The 17,427-nt window shown below is 44.3% G+C and overlaps 1 protein-coding gene, 1 long non-coding RNA gene and 1 pseudogene across 4 annotated transcripts; 2 read left to right on the top strand and 1 right to left on the bottom strand.

The window, feature by feature from the left end:
* Positions 1-6,183: 6,183 nt before the first annotated feature.
* DPPA5 (developmental pluripotency associated 5) lies at positions 6,184-8,702 on the bottom strand. Of its 3 annotated transcripts, none has more exons than XM_038554516.1 (3): positions 8,468-8,702; positions 8,199-8,378; positions 6,184-6,487 (listed from the first exon to the last, which is right to left on the bottom strand). In XM_038554516.1, the coding sequence occupies exons 1-3, from the start codon at positions 8,577-8,579 to the stop codon at positions 6,351-6,353; spliced, it is 429 nt and encodes a 142-aa protein (XP_038410444.1). In that variant the 5' UTR covers positions 8,580-8,702; the 3' UTR covers positions 6,184-6,350. The 3 variants fall into 3 exon arrangements, with proteins under 3 accessions (XP_038410444.1, XP_038410445.1, XP_038410446.1); XM_038554517.1 differs by lacking the exon at positions 6,184-6,487 and adding an exon at positions 7,471-7,739; XM_038554518.1 differs by lacking the exon at positions 6,184-6,487 and adding an exon at positions 7,716-7,857.
* Positions 8,703-8,747: 45 nt separating this feature from the next.
* Positions 8,748-12,646, top strand: LOC111098313. Its single transcript, XR_005367917.1, has 3 exons — positions 8,748-9,078; positions 10,845-11,030; positions 11,403-12,646. It is a non-coding gene; the product is annotated as an uncharacterized LOC111098313 (long non-coding RNA).
* An 858-nt stretch (positions 12,647-13,504) lies between these two features.
* LOC119863937 lies at positions 13,505-14,749 on the top strand (annotated as a pseudogene).
* The last annotated feature ends 2,678 nt before the right edge of the window (positions 14,750-17,427 follow it).

Raw genomic sequence — 17,427 nt, forward strand, 5'->3', positions numbered from 1 at the left:
TGTCAGATTAGCAAAAAACTGAGTATATAAAATTTTTGTGACACTGTGAAGAAAGTGGAACGTATATGCACTTTTGGTGGAAATGAAGACCAGTGCAACCACTCTGATGTACACCCTACCAGCTTTTAGTGAAGTTAAGCATGAGAAGTATGAACACAACCTACAGCACAGAAAGCACACCACCAGTTAATTGCCTGAGAGGTTTCCCCACATATTCACAAGGGGGCATGTACAAAGATGTTTGTAATAGCATTGTTTGTGGAAGTAGGAATTAGGAGTAATTTAAATGTCTATCATTAGGGTAAAAGATGAGAAAATGTGGTAAATGCACACAAAGTAGAAGTCAAAAAGAACTAACTAAAGATATGCCCAGATGATCTTAGGACATGGTATTGGATTCTAAAAGTAAGCAAGAATTAAAAAGACAGCATCGTAACAAGATCAAGTCCCACATCAGGCTCCTGGCATGGAGCCTGCTTCTCCCTCTGCCTGTGTCTCTGCCTCTCTCTCTGTGTCTCTGGGTCTCTTGTAAATAAATAAATAAAATCCTAAAAAGGAAAGAAAGAAAGAAAGAAAGAAAGAAAGAAAGAAGAAAGAAAGAAGAAAGAAAGAAAGAAAGAAAGAAAAAAGAAAGAACGAACGAAGGTCTGATTAAACAGCTTCTGCACAATAGACAGACCCACAATAGACCCATAGAGAACGGCAAGAGATGGTAACAAATGGAACACACACACACACACACACACACACACACACCCCTCCCCTCCAGTGCTGAGAACTACACCAGAGAGGGAGCCAGAGAGGCATAGAACTGAGGGACTGTGAGCATATTTCTCTGCCCTGGGGCACAGAGAAAAAAAAAGAAAAAAAAAAAGGCTGCAGTTTAAAAAGGGCAACTATAACATAAAGAAACTAGCCCTAGAACCTTGCCAAATGTCCGGGGAGCTGCTGGTACTGTCTCCAGGTAGAGGGGCTGGTGATCTCAACAGTTTACGTTCCCCCCTCACCTTAATAGCACAGACAAAATCAGGGTACTGGCACCATAGCCGGCCTGCCACCTCAGCAAGCCCCAGGCTCTTAACCCACACCAGTCCCAGCCATCCCACCAAGGCAGCTGGAGCATGGAGCATGCCAGAACACACCTAGTTAGTGCTCACCGCAGCTCCAGCCATTCTGACTAGATGACACAGGTGCAAAGCACCCTGGAACACTGGGGGCCCATACTACTTTGGCTCCGGATAACTTGCCAGGGCACCCCAGGAGCAAAATCCCCAGGGCACCCCAACCCACACCTGCCTCAGCTCCAGCTCCCCTACCAGGGTGCCCCCAGGTGGAGCACCCTAAGACACCCCAGCTTGCACCCACTTCAGCTTCAGCTGTCCTACTAGGGTACACTGTGTGCAGAGAGCCAAGGGACACCTCAGCCTGCACTCATCAGCTCCACTCATCCCACCAGGGCAGCCTCAGAATAGAGTGCCCCAGGACTCCTAGCCCATGCTGGCCAGCCAAAGTCACCACACATGCACAGTCTACACAGGGGATGACTATGCACAAGATCATTCCTTTAAGTTTAGGAGAAGTAGCTGTTCTGCCTAATGCATAGAAACAAACACAAAAGTCAAACAAAATGAGACAGAGGAATATGGTCCAAACAAAAGCAAGACAAACCTCAGAAAAGAAAGAAAGAAAGAAAGAAAGAAAGAAAGAAAGAAAGAAAGAAAGAAAGAAAGAAAGAAAGAAAGAAAGAAAATCTACCTGATACAGAGTTAAAAGTAATGGAGAGAGGAGTGAATGAACTCAATAAGAAGTTCAACAAAGAGGTTGAAAATATAAAAAAGGACCAATCAGCATTGAATACATTTACTAAAATAAAAAATACACAAGAGGGAATCAATAGTAAATTAGAGGTTTAGTAATCTAGAAGATAGAGTAATGGAAAGTACCCAAGCTAAACAGCAAAATGAAAGAATTTTTTTTAAATGAGGAGGGGCACCTGGGCAGCTCAGTTGGATAAACCTCCAATGACTCTTGATCTCAGGGTCCTGAGTTCAAGCCTGGTGTTGGGCTCCATGCTGGGCATGGAGCTTAATTTAAAAAAAAAAAAAAAAAATTAAAATAAAGATAGGTTAAGGGAGGACTTGGACAACATCAAGTGAACAGTCATTTGCATTTTAGGAGTCCCAGAAGAAAAGGGAGAGAAAGGAGCAGAAAACTTATTTAAAGAAATAACTTTGGCCCAGGGCGCGATCCTGGAGACCCGGGATCGAATCCCACATCGGGCTCCCGGTGCATGGAGCCTGCTTCTCCCTCTGCCTATGTCTCTGCCTCTCTCTCTCTCTCTCTCTCTCTCTGTGACTATCATAAATAAATAAAAATTTAAAAAAAAATTAAAAAAAAAAAAAGAACAGTCAAAAACTTCCATAACCTGGGGAAGGAAACAGACATGCAGGTTCAGGAAACAGAGAGAGCTTCAAACAAGATGAACCCAAAGAAGTCCACACCACAATACTTAATAACTGAAATGTCAAAGAGGAAATATAAAAATTCTTCACCTAGAACTATGAAATTAAAAGCTCTGAGAGTAAGTATGAAAATCTGCATTAAATAAGTATTCCATTTGACTTTATGATTACTTAAGTTTTTATAGAGGTAGTTGATATTAGAATGGCAGGGTTTTTTTTTTCAAAGATTTTATTTATTTATTCATGAGAGACACAGAGAGAGAGGCAGAGACACAGGCAGAGGGAGAAGCAGGTTCCATGCAGGGAGCCTGACGTGGGACTCGATCCCCGGTCTCCAGAATCACACCCCAGGCAGAAGGCGGTGCTAAACCGCTAAGCCACCAGGGCTGCCCAGAATGGCAGTTTTTAAATTCCTTAAGGTTGCTTAATACAGGTACCAATTGCACAATGACATGTGTAAAAATCTTTAAAAGGGGGGAGGGGAATCCCTGGGTGGTTCGGTGGTTTAGCGTCTTCCTTGGCCCAGGGCATGATCCTTGAGACCCTGGATGGAGTCCCGCATCCAGCTCCCTGCGTGGTGCCTGCTTCTCCCTCTGCCTGTGTCTCTGCCTCTCTGTGTGTGCCTCTCATGAATAAATAAAATCTTAAAAAAAAAAAAAAAAAGAATGACGTGTAGGGATATCTGGGTGGCTCAGGGGTGGAGCATCTGCCTTTGGCTCAGGGCTGATTCTGAGATCCCATATCGAGTTCCACATCGGGCTCCTGCAGGGAACTGCTTCTCCCTCGGCCAATGTCTCTGTGTATATCATGAATGAATGAATGAATAAATAAATAAATAAATCTTTTAAAAAAGGCATGTGTATGTGGTGGGGGAGGGAACAATGAATGGAGTAAGAAGAGTACTGAACGCTGAAAGACAGAAGTCTGGAAATTGGTGTCCTGAGAATTGCTTGGAAGGTTGGGGGAACCCCTCCCCCACAAAACACACACATAAACCTGTTGCAATTGGGTCCAGGAACCTAACATAAATAAGAATTGAGAACACTCATTCCCTCTCAACTGATTTAGAAATGGTGGAAGAGTCAGATTAACCAAATTAATTTCTTTTAACCCAATGGCTCTCAAGCTTCGCGGCTTGTTAAACCACAGGTTGCTAGTTCCCCAGACCAGAATTTTAAATTGAGTAGGCCTGAGGTGGATCTGAAAATGTGTAGCTTTAACAAGTTCTCAGGTGATGCTGCTACTGCTGACCAGTGGACCTCCTTCAACCTGAATTTTCTCATTGGTAAAGTAAGCAATAGTGATGTTCTATATTCATGTAAATAAAGATATGAAAGTGCTTTTTCATTACATAATCATTACATAATAATTATATTGTACTATAATCCAGTTGAATGGAGTAAGATGATGTATTAAATCAATCTAGACAAGTTTTCTACAGAGTTACAAAACACATCACCCGGTGTGAAAAAGCCAAAAAGTTAATCCAAAGTAATCATTTTGAAAAGTCAGTTTACATGAGTGAGGAGGAGCCATCCTGGGCAATTCTTATCCTCTCACCACCCACATGTACTCCATGGGCACATCTCCTGCTCCAATGGGCACATCCCACCCATAAAGCCACCATCCTCTACACAGTGGGTGGCTCTGGGCACACGCACTTGATTATCCTCTATCCTTCACCACAGATGACCCTGGGCCCCTTTCCCTCAAACTTTCCTAAAGCCTCAAAAAGAGAGGAATCATCCATCTGTTTTCCCTTTTAGCTCCTTTCTTCAGACTCAAGCCCTGATTCACTCGTTTGTCATACTTGTCCCTCATTTAAGTCCCATGGCTGTGGTAGTTCCGACTAGAAGTCCTCTGAAACTTAGATATTCTTATTTCTCTTTTTCAGCAATACAACTAAACACTATTCAGTCTGCCAGTTTAATAAAGCTAAATCCTAGATATCCACCATGCAAGACAACAACCGTGCTTTCTGTCAAAGTTAGGAAGACAATCCCATGAAATGAGGTCCAGCTTCTGATGGCTGGAGTCAAGTTGGGATAACCTGGTGCTTCCAAAACTGCTGTAGAGATTACAACATGGCTATGGACCTGGTAGGGCCGCTTCTCCCTGGACAAACTCTAATTTCCAAATTCTCTGTGCCAAACAGACAAAACCTCTTATTCCTGATTAGTTAACTATGACAATTTAATGTTTCAGAGTCTGTGTTCATGTAAAAAACATACCAGACATTTGTTTTCTGGAAAGATTCCCTGAAATCCTGAAAATGCTCCCTGGCCATATCTTCATTTTTTTCCTCTCTAGAGCAAGGTTCTTGGGAGGGGGCAAAGCAGACCCTCAATAAAGTTTCAGTTTTTAACAAACTGATGGGAGCAGTGGAGAGGCAAGGCAGAGGGGTTAGAGAGAAATCACGATGTAAACAGATTCTAGCTGGAGGGGAGACAGGAACTAAATTTCTCAGGGGTTCTGAGGGACTAGAGAGCATCGTAGACAACTCACCACCAGCTTAAAACCCCTGGGTGACTCTCCTGCTCTTAGCTTGGTGTCTGAGGCCCAGGGGAACCTGTCTTCCTTCTTTCCCGGCCCTGACCACATCTGTTCAGCTACCCTCCTGGCCACAGCCGGCCCTAGAGCCGCTTCCCCGGGTCTCTCTACCAGGCTGTGCGTGCATCTCTTCCAGCCTCTTCCACCCGGCCAGACTCTGCTCACAGATAACCTGGCTTTCACCCAGAATTGACTTCCTCAGGGAGACTTTGCCTCAGTCCAGTCTCAAGCACCGTCAAGCTCCTCCAAACAACTCGGTGGCCCAGGAATCTCACTCCCCACAACGCCCTCCCTCCGTGGTGGGAGTCCTGGCCGCCCCCCACCCACCCCCGGGGGGAGCCCAAGGTGGGAGCTCCAGAGATCTGCGTGCGCACTCCAAGCTGGGCCCAGCCAGGAGCATCTACCCCACTCAGAATCTCCCCCTTCCCCACTCCACGCAGTTTCTTGTGACCCTCAAAGTTTGGGTAACATTCAAATGTAAATATATGGATCATGAGGAGGCGGTGTGATGGATGAGCCTTGATTTTCCTAACCTGTAAAATGTTAATATTGAAAGAATTGAGTCACTAAATGCCAAGAGCCCGGTGAAGTTCCCGGCAGGCCTGAGGTTCTCCATCAGCGTTGGCTATTGTTAACTACGTTTGGGCCAAAGGATTTCACTAGATTGGATTTGCTCGTTTATCAGTTGTTTTGTAAGCAAGCAATCCATGCTTTCCTGGACAACGCCCTAGACTGACTCTCCTCTAAATCTCCTCAGAGCTAATGAAGCCTTTCCGTAGGGCAGAACCCTCATCTCCATTACAATGAAAGCTGTTTGGCTTCTCTTAATCCTCTACCCTGGGTGGAAAACTAGCCAAAAGCTTAAAACAAAGAGGAAAAAGGGCAGCCACCCCAAGACCTTTTTTTTTTAATCTACAGTTTATTCCAAAACTTTCCCTATGAATTCGCAGTTTTGTGTGGTCTTGAAGGGCTGAAAAATCTTCAGTGCAGAGCATGCATGGGATTTATGGCATATGCTTAAATTTCCAAATTTTGCTACTTTTACACAGATTAATTTTTCTACACTGGCAAGTACTGCCCCTTAAAACAGAACTTCTAGACCGTTGTTTTTTTAAGATTTTATTTATTTATTCATGAGAGACACAGAGAGAGAGGCAAAGACACACGCTGAGGGAGAAGCAGGCTCCGTGCAGGAAGCCCGATGTGGAACTCGATTCCAGGACTCCAGGATCACGCCCTGGGCTGATGTCGGCGCCAAACCGTTGAGCCACCCAGGCTGCCCATCTAGACTGTTCTAAGGACAAGGACAGTTCTGTGTTTCATCAGCACTGCAGAGTTTCAAGTCCCAGATCTGCAGTTTACGTTTTCACACACATTCATTGCCAACTGACCGAAGGGGGCACTAGCTGAGGGTAATTTGAGGGAGTCACAACTCCTGGCCCAAGCGAGAAGTACTAATCTCAGGAAGACTGCACCTAATAGGTCAGAAAGAAAAAGGATTGCCAATCACCTGTGACTAAGCTTGTGGAGAAGCAGGCAATCTCATTTATTGCTGCTGGGTGTAAAATTATTTCAACTCCCATGGAAGGCAATTTGGTACTATCTAGCAAAATCATATATACAATTTCCTCTCTGGACCAGCAATTTACCCTCTAACTTAGCCTATAGAATACGTGCACACTTGCAAAACAATGACCTTCAAGGTATTCATCACAGCTATGTAAAAACCAAAGATTGGGAACAACCTAAAAATCCTTTGGTAGGGAACCAATTAAATGGAATCATGCCCAACTATATAATCTACATTATGATTGTGATTGTATTAAAAAAAATAACACTCTTCCAGAGCACACAAGAAAATAAAGCTTTTTATTTTTGGAGTAGAAATGAGTGCATAAATGGATAATTATACAGACTACTTTTATAATCTTATAAATGGATGGATAGGAGACTTTTCTATCATTTTTTGGATTCTGATCCATTTGAATGTAGTATCCAAAATTTATATGTAAATATTACTGTTACTTAGGAAAATACTGTTTATTCCAATATAGCAACAACCAGTATTCTCCACTTAGTCCATAGTTCCGTCTCATTATATTGCATATCAGCTAGTGGTCTTGTATTAGGATTACAAGTATATAAAACTACTCCACTGAGAAAATACTAACATTTCTATCTTTGTTTTGGAGAATATTTGCTTTTCATTTTGCACATTACCTTATAATTATCTTTAAAAAGAACCCAGGTCAGCTCAGACATTATTACATTTCCCCTAAAATTGACTGGGTTTTGATCAAAGCTGCCATCTCAGAACCCAACTCCTATACCTTTTAACCCTAACCATGGGTGCTCTTGGACTTTTTTTCTAGCTTTGAAGGTTTTAATTAAGGGTGAAGCTCAAGGGCCAACTTGACTGTGATGTTATCTCCAATACTTCAACAACATCAAGGCACTATTTATTTAAAATGTTATCCTTTAATTAGCAAATTTGGGGGGTAGGGGAGAAGCCACATTAGGACTCAGACAAAGGCAGAGACCCAAAATCAGCTGGTTTTTCCCTGTCAGGCTGGAGCAGAATTTCAACCAGACCATATACATCCCAGCTCTGGAGACAACAATCTACTCTTCCAATCCTGATTCCAGGTACGTTGGTGGCAAACTGGCTTCACTTCATCCAAGGACCTAGCTGTAGGGCTTTCATGGCATCCTCAAGTTTGAGCATCCCTGCACCAGAAAGCAACAAAGTGTGCATAAGGGGAGAAGATAAGAGCCTGGACAGTTCTCAGCCTCTTTCAAGGTCGGTTTCTGGGACTTCTCAGCTTGGCATTCTGCACCTGGAATTCTTGGGAACATCAGAAGGTGGGGCCAGTGAGCTCATTCCAACCTACCCTAAGAAGCTAGAGGGGAGTGTTGGGAGGGAGGGGGAGAACTGGGAACAGGTCTCAGATAACCTTTCCTTAGGAGGCCAGGCCACCTCTCATCCTAGTCTTACCCCACGGTCTCTAGGAACAACAGACCGCATTAAAGTCGTCTCAGCAGCAGCCCAGCTATAAAGAGCCTGGGGTGATGCCTGGGGTGGGGGTTTTTGTGGGGAGAAGAGCAGGGGTGAGAAGGACTGCAGGAGAAGAAATAAAACGACCCCCACGAGTCCCCATGCCAAAAGCACGTCGCCAGGCCTTTTACCTCGTTCCCGTCGCTGGCGGTGCCACTCGGCCATGGACTGGAGCATCCACTTGGCCCTGAGCTTGTACAAGTAAGAGCCATAAACCAAGACCTCGGTGAGGCCCGAGGATTCCAGAACCTTTAGCTCGAGCATGACTTTGCTCACTTGCTCGATGTACGGGATTCGAGATCCAGCTGGGCCTGTTTGGGATAGAGAACATGGGCGCTCAGGCCCGCGGAGACCCAGACGCCCGCGTCAGGGCACCCAGGTCAGGATTGGGCTCACTCACCAAACATAGCTTCCAAGAGCTGCGTCTGGACCTGCAACACCTCGGGGTCTTTCAAGTCTGCCGGAACTTTCACCCATGGTGGAATATCTTTCCGTCCTGGCAGCGTCCCCATCCGGCGTGCCTCAAAACCAGTCACGCTGCCAACGAGGCTAGGCCTGACCGAGTCGCCCGGCCACGGCGCTGGGAGTCGGGCGCTGGGCGGGGCCGCCCACGGCAAGCCCCGCCCCCGCGCCGAGTCGCTCGCTGAACGCCCGCCTGGCCCGCCTGCGCGGCTCTCGCACGTGACCTCCCGCCGGGTGCGGGCCGCGCTCTCCCACCTCACAAAGGTTTCTCCACACCGGAAGCTCTTGGCCTTGGGAGTGCTTGGGACGAGGGCAGCGTCAGCTCTAGCCCTGGGAACGAGTGACTGGGCCGGAACCCCGGGAAGACGAAAGTGCAAGGCCGCAGGGTGAGAGATCTCCAGGGAGCTGCCAAATCGAGGGCCTGCCTCCACGTTCCAGAGGAGGGTTCCACTTCCCGGGGGCCTGAGGGGGGCCAAACCCCGAGGCTTCGCTTCGCCCAGCGCCTACAACCCCCGAGGACGCAGGAGTAATAACTGCCATTTAACAAAGGTGAAAAGGAAATTTGGAAATTCCTTATCTGCAAGGAACGTGATAGGGTCGCTAAACTGCCCTTCCTTTGAAGCCGCTAAGTCTGGAATCTTTAAATCTATCCTGATTTTAAAACTCATGTGTGCCCCACCTGGCCACTTGGGTCCAAACTGTAGATGGTAGATTTTTTTTTTTCTTTTTTTTTTTTTTAATTTTTTTTTATTTGAGAGAATACCAGGGAGCATGGGTAAGGGCAGAGGGAGAAGGAGAATCCTCAAGCAGACTTCCTGTGGAGCATGGGGCCTAAAGTGGGTCTCAGTTCCAGGACTCTGAGACATGACCTACGCCAGAAAAAGAGTCACCCCGGCACTCCTGTATAGACCAGACTTCAGCCTCCAAATAATTTATTCATTTAAAAAACATACTGCTTGAAAAAAAAAAAAAACAAAACATACTGCTTGAAGTGATGCACTAGATTCATACAATGAGAGTGTGATTTCAATGTTTTATGGCTTCATAGATGTGGAAATGAAGCTGACTTTTCCCAAGACCATGTTCTGGTAATATACAATCCCATCAGCTATTATGACTATCTCTTGAGGCAAACTTCTTCACATTCAGGCAAAAAACTGGGTTCTTGGGGCGCCGAGGTGGTTCAGTCAGTTGAGCATCCAGTTCTTGGTTTCAGCTCAGGTCATAATCTCAGGGTCCTGAGTTGAAGTCCCAAGTGGAGCCTGAACTCATGGCTGTGAGATGGAGAGTCCTGTGCTGTACCAACTGAGCCAGCCAGCACTCCCCCCACCCCCACTCCCACCCCGGTGGTTTTGAATTTTAGAGGAAGGGAGAAGAAGTAATTGTGTGTCAGATAGCTAATAAAAAGTAACTTTACTGGAGGGAAAAAAAGTATAACCTATCTCCTCAGTGAGAATTTCCTTATGCTTTTTAAATCACTCTCCCCCCTCCTCCTACACACCATTTCTTTGAATGGAAATTCAATATAGTACGTATATATTTTAAATATTCTATTTTTAAGCAGTCTCCACACCCAACATGGGACTTGAACTCACGGCCCCAAGTCAAGAGTTGCATGCTACACCCACTAAACCAGCCAGGCACCCCATCAATATAGTTTTTTTTTTAATATAGTATTTAAAGCAGAGGGGCACAGGAATTATATCCAACTTGGGGGGTATTAAAAATAAGCCTTCATAACTATACAAACTTATTTCAAACTTGTAAAACTTTACAGACTTAGAAGATAACCACGATTTAAATTTTTGGTTCAGAAAGTATGACCATCAAAAAATATTAAATGGTAATGACTAATGTCCCTTCTAAAAAAAAAAAAAAAAAACTCATGCATAATTAAATCAGCACAGGTGTCACAACAGCAGCTTATAAGAACTGGTTTCCCCACTCCTGTCAATGAGTCCCCAGTAATCCCAGGCCTGGCCCCTGGGATAAGTGACTATGGAGGCCTCACTGCTTTTTCATTTACACATTTTGATTGTAGATTCACAAACTGCTGGTTTGGGGGTCTGATTGGCTAGTAGTAGTGTGATTTACTAAGGGGAGTTAGATCCCTCTCCTTAGCCCCTCCTCAAAATTGTGCCACTACCAACTCCTTCTTGCTTGAGGGATATCTACTGTAATTTTGTTATCTCCCAGGATGCAATTGTTTACATGTCTCCCTTTAGCATTCCAGCCTGGCCCAGACAACTTTTCTGAGTATGCATGAAATGAAGACACAGAAAATTCACTCAATTCCAAATATTACCTCTTTGCAGCTTTTCCTTTTAATCAGGTGGGAACCCCATCCAGAGGCTCTGAGGCCATCACCACAATCACACCCGCCATCACCTCTCTCTCTCCCACTTTTGAGTATTTAGACTGTTGGATGGCATAGTGAAAAGAGATTTGCAGAGGGCTCATGAATGTCCTGTATCATACCATGGACCTCAGAGGCAAAGCTGGTAAGTGCCAAGTGCCAAAATTCAGATGTGTCAGAGGTACCCAGGGCTTGTTCTCTGAGCTTTCTGGAAACTGGCAGCACATTCTAGTCAGCTACACCTGGACCTGGATCCAAAGGCTTCTCGCCACCCACTGCTAGGCATGCCACTATGGGCTGGAGGAGACACCAGAGTAGATGTTGGCAACCAGTCCTCACAGGGTCACCCTTCCAACCTAAAAACACACAGTGGCCTTTATGTGGTCACCATCCAGGAACTGTTGGGAAGCCCCTCCACTTTGTCCAAGATGACCCTCATCTTGGCTTAAGAATCCTAGGGTTGCTGCAGCAGAAAATGTAGTCCCATTAACACTCATTCCACCCCTGCCTTTCTCAGGAAAAGGCTGTTGAAGGCCAGCATCTCTGTGGGATCCTCAGCATGGGATTTTACACAAGTTTGGAGGAAATGGTTTCCCAAGCCCAGAGTTGTCACCGCAGCCCAGATAAGCTTGACCAGTCCATCCTCTCCTCCCTCTCTCTGCCCCCTTGGCTAAGATTTTTGCCCATCTCCTGGAGCCTTTCCAAGGGTTGCACAGGGGAAGCATGGCCCAACCTCAGGAACTTTGGCTTGGGGGCTATAAACACATCCACAGAAGAACTCAGCCTCCAGGCAATTCTCCCTGGCTTCTTGGCTTCAGTGAAGAAGTCCTGGCTTGTCTCTGGGTGTACACCGACGTCACTCCTGGCTGGCTCCAGGCCCAGGCCGGCATTTTTTTTGTCGCTATAAGGACAGCTTCCCTCACCCCAGCTGGGGCCCAGCGACCCCTTTCAGGCAGCTGCCTTTGGATTTGCTTCCTGTCTCCAGCTCCTCAGCTTCTGAAGACAATGTCCGGCCAGACCTAGTGCCAACACAGGGCAGCAGGGTTGGGGAGCAGAGAGAAGCTTCACATTGCAAGCCCTTACATGGGAAGTGGCTGCGGAGATGCCTGCCGGCCACAATCTGCAGCAGCCCCTTGACTAGCTTGTTGTGCCCCAGGCAGCGTTGTCTCTGTCCCCAGCGTGTCTGCCACTTTCAAGTACAAAAGAGCCCAAGGAGAGCATGCTGAGGGAGAGGGCAGAGGTTCTCAGCCCCGCATGCATCCCCCACAGGGCGGCTGACAAGAGGAGGGTTGCTGGTCAGGGTCCCAAAGGGCGGCAGAATGGAGCCCACAGAGTCTGGCCCTAATCTCAGTTTGATACTTCAGGAAGGACTGCAATGAGAGGCACAGATGTAAGGTTCACCCCCAGGGAAAGGTCCTGGACCACTTCTTACATGGAAGATGAGTACCAGCAGCAACCCCTGGAGGTGTGTCACCTGTAGACCCACGGGTGTGCGGGCTGCAGATGCAACTGGCATTTGCAGAGTATTTTCAGCAAGGGGACCCTGGGAGGAGGATCCACCTCCATTTCCCCATCCACTTTCATTTCAACTTTTGCCCCGGCCTCAGCTTTACCCAGGCAGTGGTCCGAGGAAAGATAAGCTCTTTTCGGGATCCCTGGGTGGCGCAGCGGTTTAGCGCCTGCCTTTGGCCCAGGGCGCAATCCTGGAGACCCGGGATCGAGTCCCACATCGGGCTCCCAGTGCATGGAGCCTGCTTCTCCCTCTGCCTGTGTCTCCGCCTCTCTCTCTCTCTCTCACTGTGTGCCTATCATAAATAAAATAAAATAAAAATTAAAAAAAAAAAAGATAAGCTCTTTTCGTGGGGCTCTGGGGAAACCTGGGATTGGTGACCCACCAAGACTCAGGGTGCCTGGGTAGCTCAGTGTTAAGTGTTTGCCTTGAGCTCAGGTCATGATCTCAGGGTCCTGGAATGGAGTCGTTCATCTGGCTCCCTGCTCAGTGGAGAGTCTACTTCTCTCTCTACCCCTCTCCCTGCTCATGATCTCTCTCCCTCTCTCTTTCTGCCCCTCTCCCTCTCAAATAAATAAATAAAATCTTAAAAAAAAAAAAAAAAAAAAAAAAGACTCTATATCTCAGAGCAAATGCTGCCCTTTCCTGGAGGGCTAGATTATTCTTTTTTTTTTATTATTTTTTTTTAATTTTTATTTATTTATGATAGTCACAGAGAGAGAGAGAGGCGCAGAGACACAGGCAGAGGGAGAAGCAGGCTCCATGCACCGGGAACCCGACGTGGGATTCGATCCCGGGTCTCCAGGATCGCACCCTGGGCCAAAGGCAGGCGCCAAACCGCTGCGCCACCCAGGGATCCCTGGAGGCCTAGATTATTCAGACAGCTTAACCTCAAGGCTTCTTTCGGATCCCAGAGCAATGACAATCACTGACTGACACTTTGCTGAAGGAGGACTTCTGCTTTTAGTATCCTTCCTTGACTTTTGCAGATACTCTATATCTGACTTCTCACTTTAACCCATGGGGGAGGGGACTCCAAGCATCCACACCTTCAAATTTGGGGGGAAGGACAACCAAGCTAGGACACAGAGTAAGTATACTGAGAACTCTTCAATAGACTAGATGATACTCTGCCTATTTACATTTTATTTACAAAAGATTTTAAGTTGCTTCTATTATGATATTGAATTGATATACAATATTCAATCCAAATTTACTATTAGATTTTGTTGGCTTCCATTTATATACTGCCTTGAATAAACCAGAAGACCATTTGGCTCATTAACCATATTTAAGAGTATCTCATTTATATAAAATGGAGACCCACAGAAATAATTATCGGTGAAAGGACAGGAGAATTCTTAATACTCTGGCTATTTATTGATCTATTGCTTTTCAAAAATGTCCTTTGAACATCTGAAAAACAAAACCACACTCTTTTCATGCCTAGCACAACCATGGCTTATGGTCCTAAGAAGCTTCTGAAGCATGTAGCAGCTCCAAACCACTGGATGCTGGATAAATTGACCAGTGTGTTTGCTCCTCATTCATCTACCGGTCCCCATAATCTGAGAAAATGTCTTCCTCTCATCATTTTCCTAAGGAACAAACTTAAGTATGCCCTAGCAGAAGATGTACTAAAGGAGATCTGTATACAACATTTTATTAAGAATGATGGCAAGGTCCAAACTGATAGTAACCTATCCTGCTGGTTTTATGGATGTCATCAGCATTGATAAGATTGGGGAGAACTTCCAGCAAGGGTTGCTTTTCTGTTCATTGGATTACACCTAAGGAGACCAAGTATAAATTGTGTAAAGTGAGAAAGATCTTTGTAAGAACAAAAGGAATCCCTCATCTGGTGAGCCATGATGCTCACAGTATCAGCTATCCTGATCCCATTATCAAGGTGAATGACACCATTTAGATTGACTTATAGACTGGGAAGATTACTGATTTCATCAAGTTTAATACTGGTAATCTTTATATGGTGACCAGAGGTGCTAACCTGGGAAGAATTGGTGTGATCAACAATAGAGACATCCTTTTTTGTTTTGTTTTGTTTTTTCATGTAGTTCATGTGAAAGATGCCAGTGGCAATATCTTTGCTACCTAGCTCCCCAACACTTTTGTTATTGGCAAAGGCAATAAACCATGAATTTCTCTTCCCTTTAGAAAGTGTATCTACCTCACCACTGCTGAAGAGAGAGACAAGAGACTGGCAGCCAAACAGTGCAGTGGGTAAAATGGTCTCCAAGTAATGTGAAGCTCTTTATACTTAATTGAAGATAATAAAAAAAAAAAAGAAAAGAAAAAAGAAAGAAAGAAAAAAAATCACTTGATTGGGTGCTGGAATTGGGAAGAATTTTTGTGCTGGACTTCAGTAGTTATTTTATTGTAAAATAGTATATTTAAAAATAAAATGCCTCAATACAATCCCTATCAAAATACCAACAGCGTTATTCACAGAACTAAAACAAAAAAATATTAACATTTGTATAAAACTACACAAAAGGCCTCGAACGGCCAGAGCAATCTTGAAAAAGAAAAAACAGGAGGTATCACAATTCCAGATTTCAAGTTATATTACAAAGCAGTAGTAATCAAAATGGTATGATACTGGCATAAAAATAGAAACATAGATCAATGGAATAGAATAGAAAACTCAAAAATAAACCCACAACTGTATGGTCAGTTAATCTTCAACAAAGCAGGGGATCCCTGGGTGGCTCACCAGTTTAGCGCCTACCTTTGGCCCAGGGCGCGATCCTGGAGTCCCGGGATCGAGTCCCACATCGGGCTCCTGGCATGGAGCCTGCTTCTCCCTCCTCCTGTGTCTCTGCCTCTCTCTCTCTCTATGTCTATCATAAATAAATAAATACATCTTTAAAAAAAATCTTCAACAAAGCAGGAACAATATCCAATGGGAAAAATATGGTCTCTTCAACAAAGTGTTGGGAAAACTGGACAGTAATATGCAAAAGAATGAAACGACCACCTTCTTACCCTATACACAAAAATAAACTCAAAATGTATTCATGACCTAAATGTGAAACCTGAAACCATAAAAATCCTTGAGATGAGCACAGGCAATAATCTCTCTGACATCAGCGATAGCAAGTTTTCTTTCTTTTTTTTTTTTTTTAAGATTTTATTTATTCATGAGAGACACAGAGAGAGAGAGAGGCAGAGACACATTAGAGGGAGAAGCAGGCTCCATGCAGGAAGCCCAATGTGGGACTTGATCCTGGTACTCTGGGATCATGCCCTGAGCAGAAGGCAGACGCTCAACCGCTGAGCCACCCAGGTGTCCCTATAGCAACGTTTTTCTAGTATGTCTCCTGAGGCAAGGGAAATAAAAGCAAAATAAACTATTAGAACTCCATCAAAATAAAAATTTCTGCAAAGGAAACCATCGATAAAACTAAAAGGCATCCTTCCTGATGGGAGAAGATACTTGCAAATGACATATCCAAGAAAATTTTAGTATCCAAGATATATGAAGAACTGATACAACTCACCACCCAAAAAAATAAATAATCCAATTTGGAATGGGCAGAAGACATGAACAGACATTTCTCCCAGAAGACATACAGGTGGCCAACAGACACATGAATAGAAGCTCAACATCACTCATCAGGGAAATGCAAATCAAAACTACAATGAGATATTACTTTCCACTTGTCAGAATGGTTAAAATCAAAAACATAAGAAACAACAAGTGCTGGCAAGGATTTGGAGAAAAAGAAACCCTCTTGCTCTGCTGGCAGGAATCCAAATTGGTGCAGCCATTGTGGCAAACAGTATGGAGGTTCCTCAAAAAGTAAAAAAAATAAAACAAATAAACAAACAAAAAACAGAACTACCCTATGATCTAGTAATTGCACTACAGGGTGTTTACCCAAAGAATACAAAAACACTAATTTAAAGAGATATATGCACACCTATGTTTATTGAAGCATTATTTGCAACAGCAAAACTATGGAAGCAGCCCAAATAACCACCAATAAATGAATGGATAAAGAAGATGTGATATATATACACACACACAAAATGGAATGTTATTCAGCCATAAGAAAGAATGAAATGTTGCCACTTGCAACAACATGGATATAGCTGGAGAGTATAATGCTGACCAAAGTAAGTCAGTCAGAGAAAGACAAATACCATAGGATCTCATATGTGAAATTTAAGAAACAAAACAAGCAAGCAAAAGGGAAAAAAAAAAAGAGACTTTTTTTTTTTTTTTTTTAAAAGAGAGAGACTATTAACTGTAGAGAACAAACTGATGGTTACCAGAGGGGAGTTGGGGTGCAGTGAGAGAAGCAGGGGATGGGGGTTAAAGAGTACACTTATCATGATGAAAAAAATAAAATGATAAAAAAAATTATAAAATAAATTTAAAAAAATGTATACTCCAGCCAACTAGAATCTGTTGTTTCCTGGATTTTTAGGTAATACACCCTGAAATATTAGAGAGGAGAGCATCTCAAGCTTAAATGTATAAAACAGTTACCTGGGAATCTTGTTAAAATGCAGATTCACTAAGTCTGAGGCAGGCCTAAGAGTCCTCATTTAAACAGTTTCCCAAGAAATGCTGATACTGCTAGTTAACAGATCAATTCTGGGTAGCAAGGTTGTGGATACCTCAACTATCTTTTTTTTTTTTTTAATTTATTTATTTATGATAGTCACAGAGAGAGAGAGAGAGAGAGAGAGAGGCAGAGACACAGGCAGAGGGAGAAGCAGGCTCCATGCACCGGGAGCCCGATGTGGGATTCGATCCCGAGTCTCCAGGATCGCGCCCTGGGCCAAAGGCAGGCGCCAAACCGCTGCGCCACCCAGGGATCCCTCAACTATCTATTTAAAATCACATCCACGTCGGGCTCCTGGTGCATGGAGCCTGCTTCTCCCTCTGCCTATGTCTCTGCCTCTCTCTCTCTCTCTCTCTCTCTGTGTGACTATCATAAATAAAAATAATAATAATAATAATAAATAAAAATAAAATCACATCCAGAAGATAAAAACCAGT

The sequence above is a fragment of the Canis lupus genome, chromosome 12, assembly GCF_011100685.1.
Source record: "Canis lupus familiaris isolate Mischka breed German Shepherd chromosome 12, alternate assembly UU_Cfam_GSD_1.0, whole genome shotgun sequence".
Lineage (NCBI taxonomy): Eukaryota > Metazoa > Chordata > Mammalia > Carnivora > Canidae > Canis > Canis lupus.

Coding starts and splice junctions, on each gene's coding strand:
- DPPA5 (XM_038554516.1), bottom strand. CDS start 8,579: ATGGGGACGCTGCCAGGACGGAAAGATATTCCACCATGGGTGAAAGTT. Junction 8,379..8,467: donor GCTCTTGGAAGCTATGTTTG/GTGAGTGAGCCC, acceptor TATCCCAAACAG/GCCCAGCTGGATCTCGAATC. Junction 6,488..8,198: donor CCGCCAGCGACGGGAACGAG/GTAAAAGGCCTG, acceptor CTGACCTATTAG/GTGCAGTCTTCCTGAGATTA.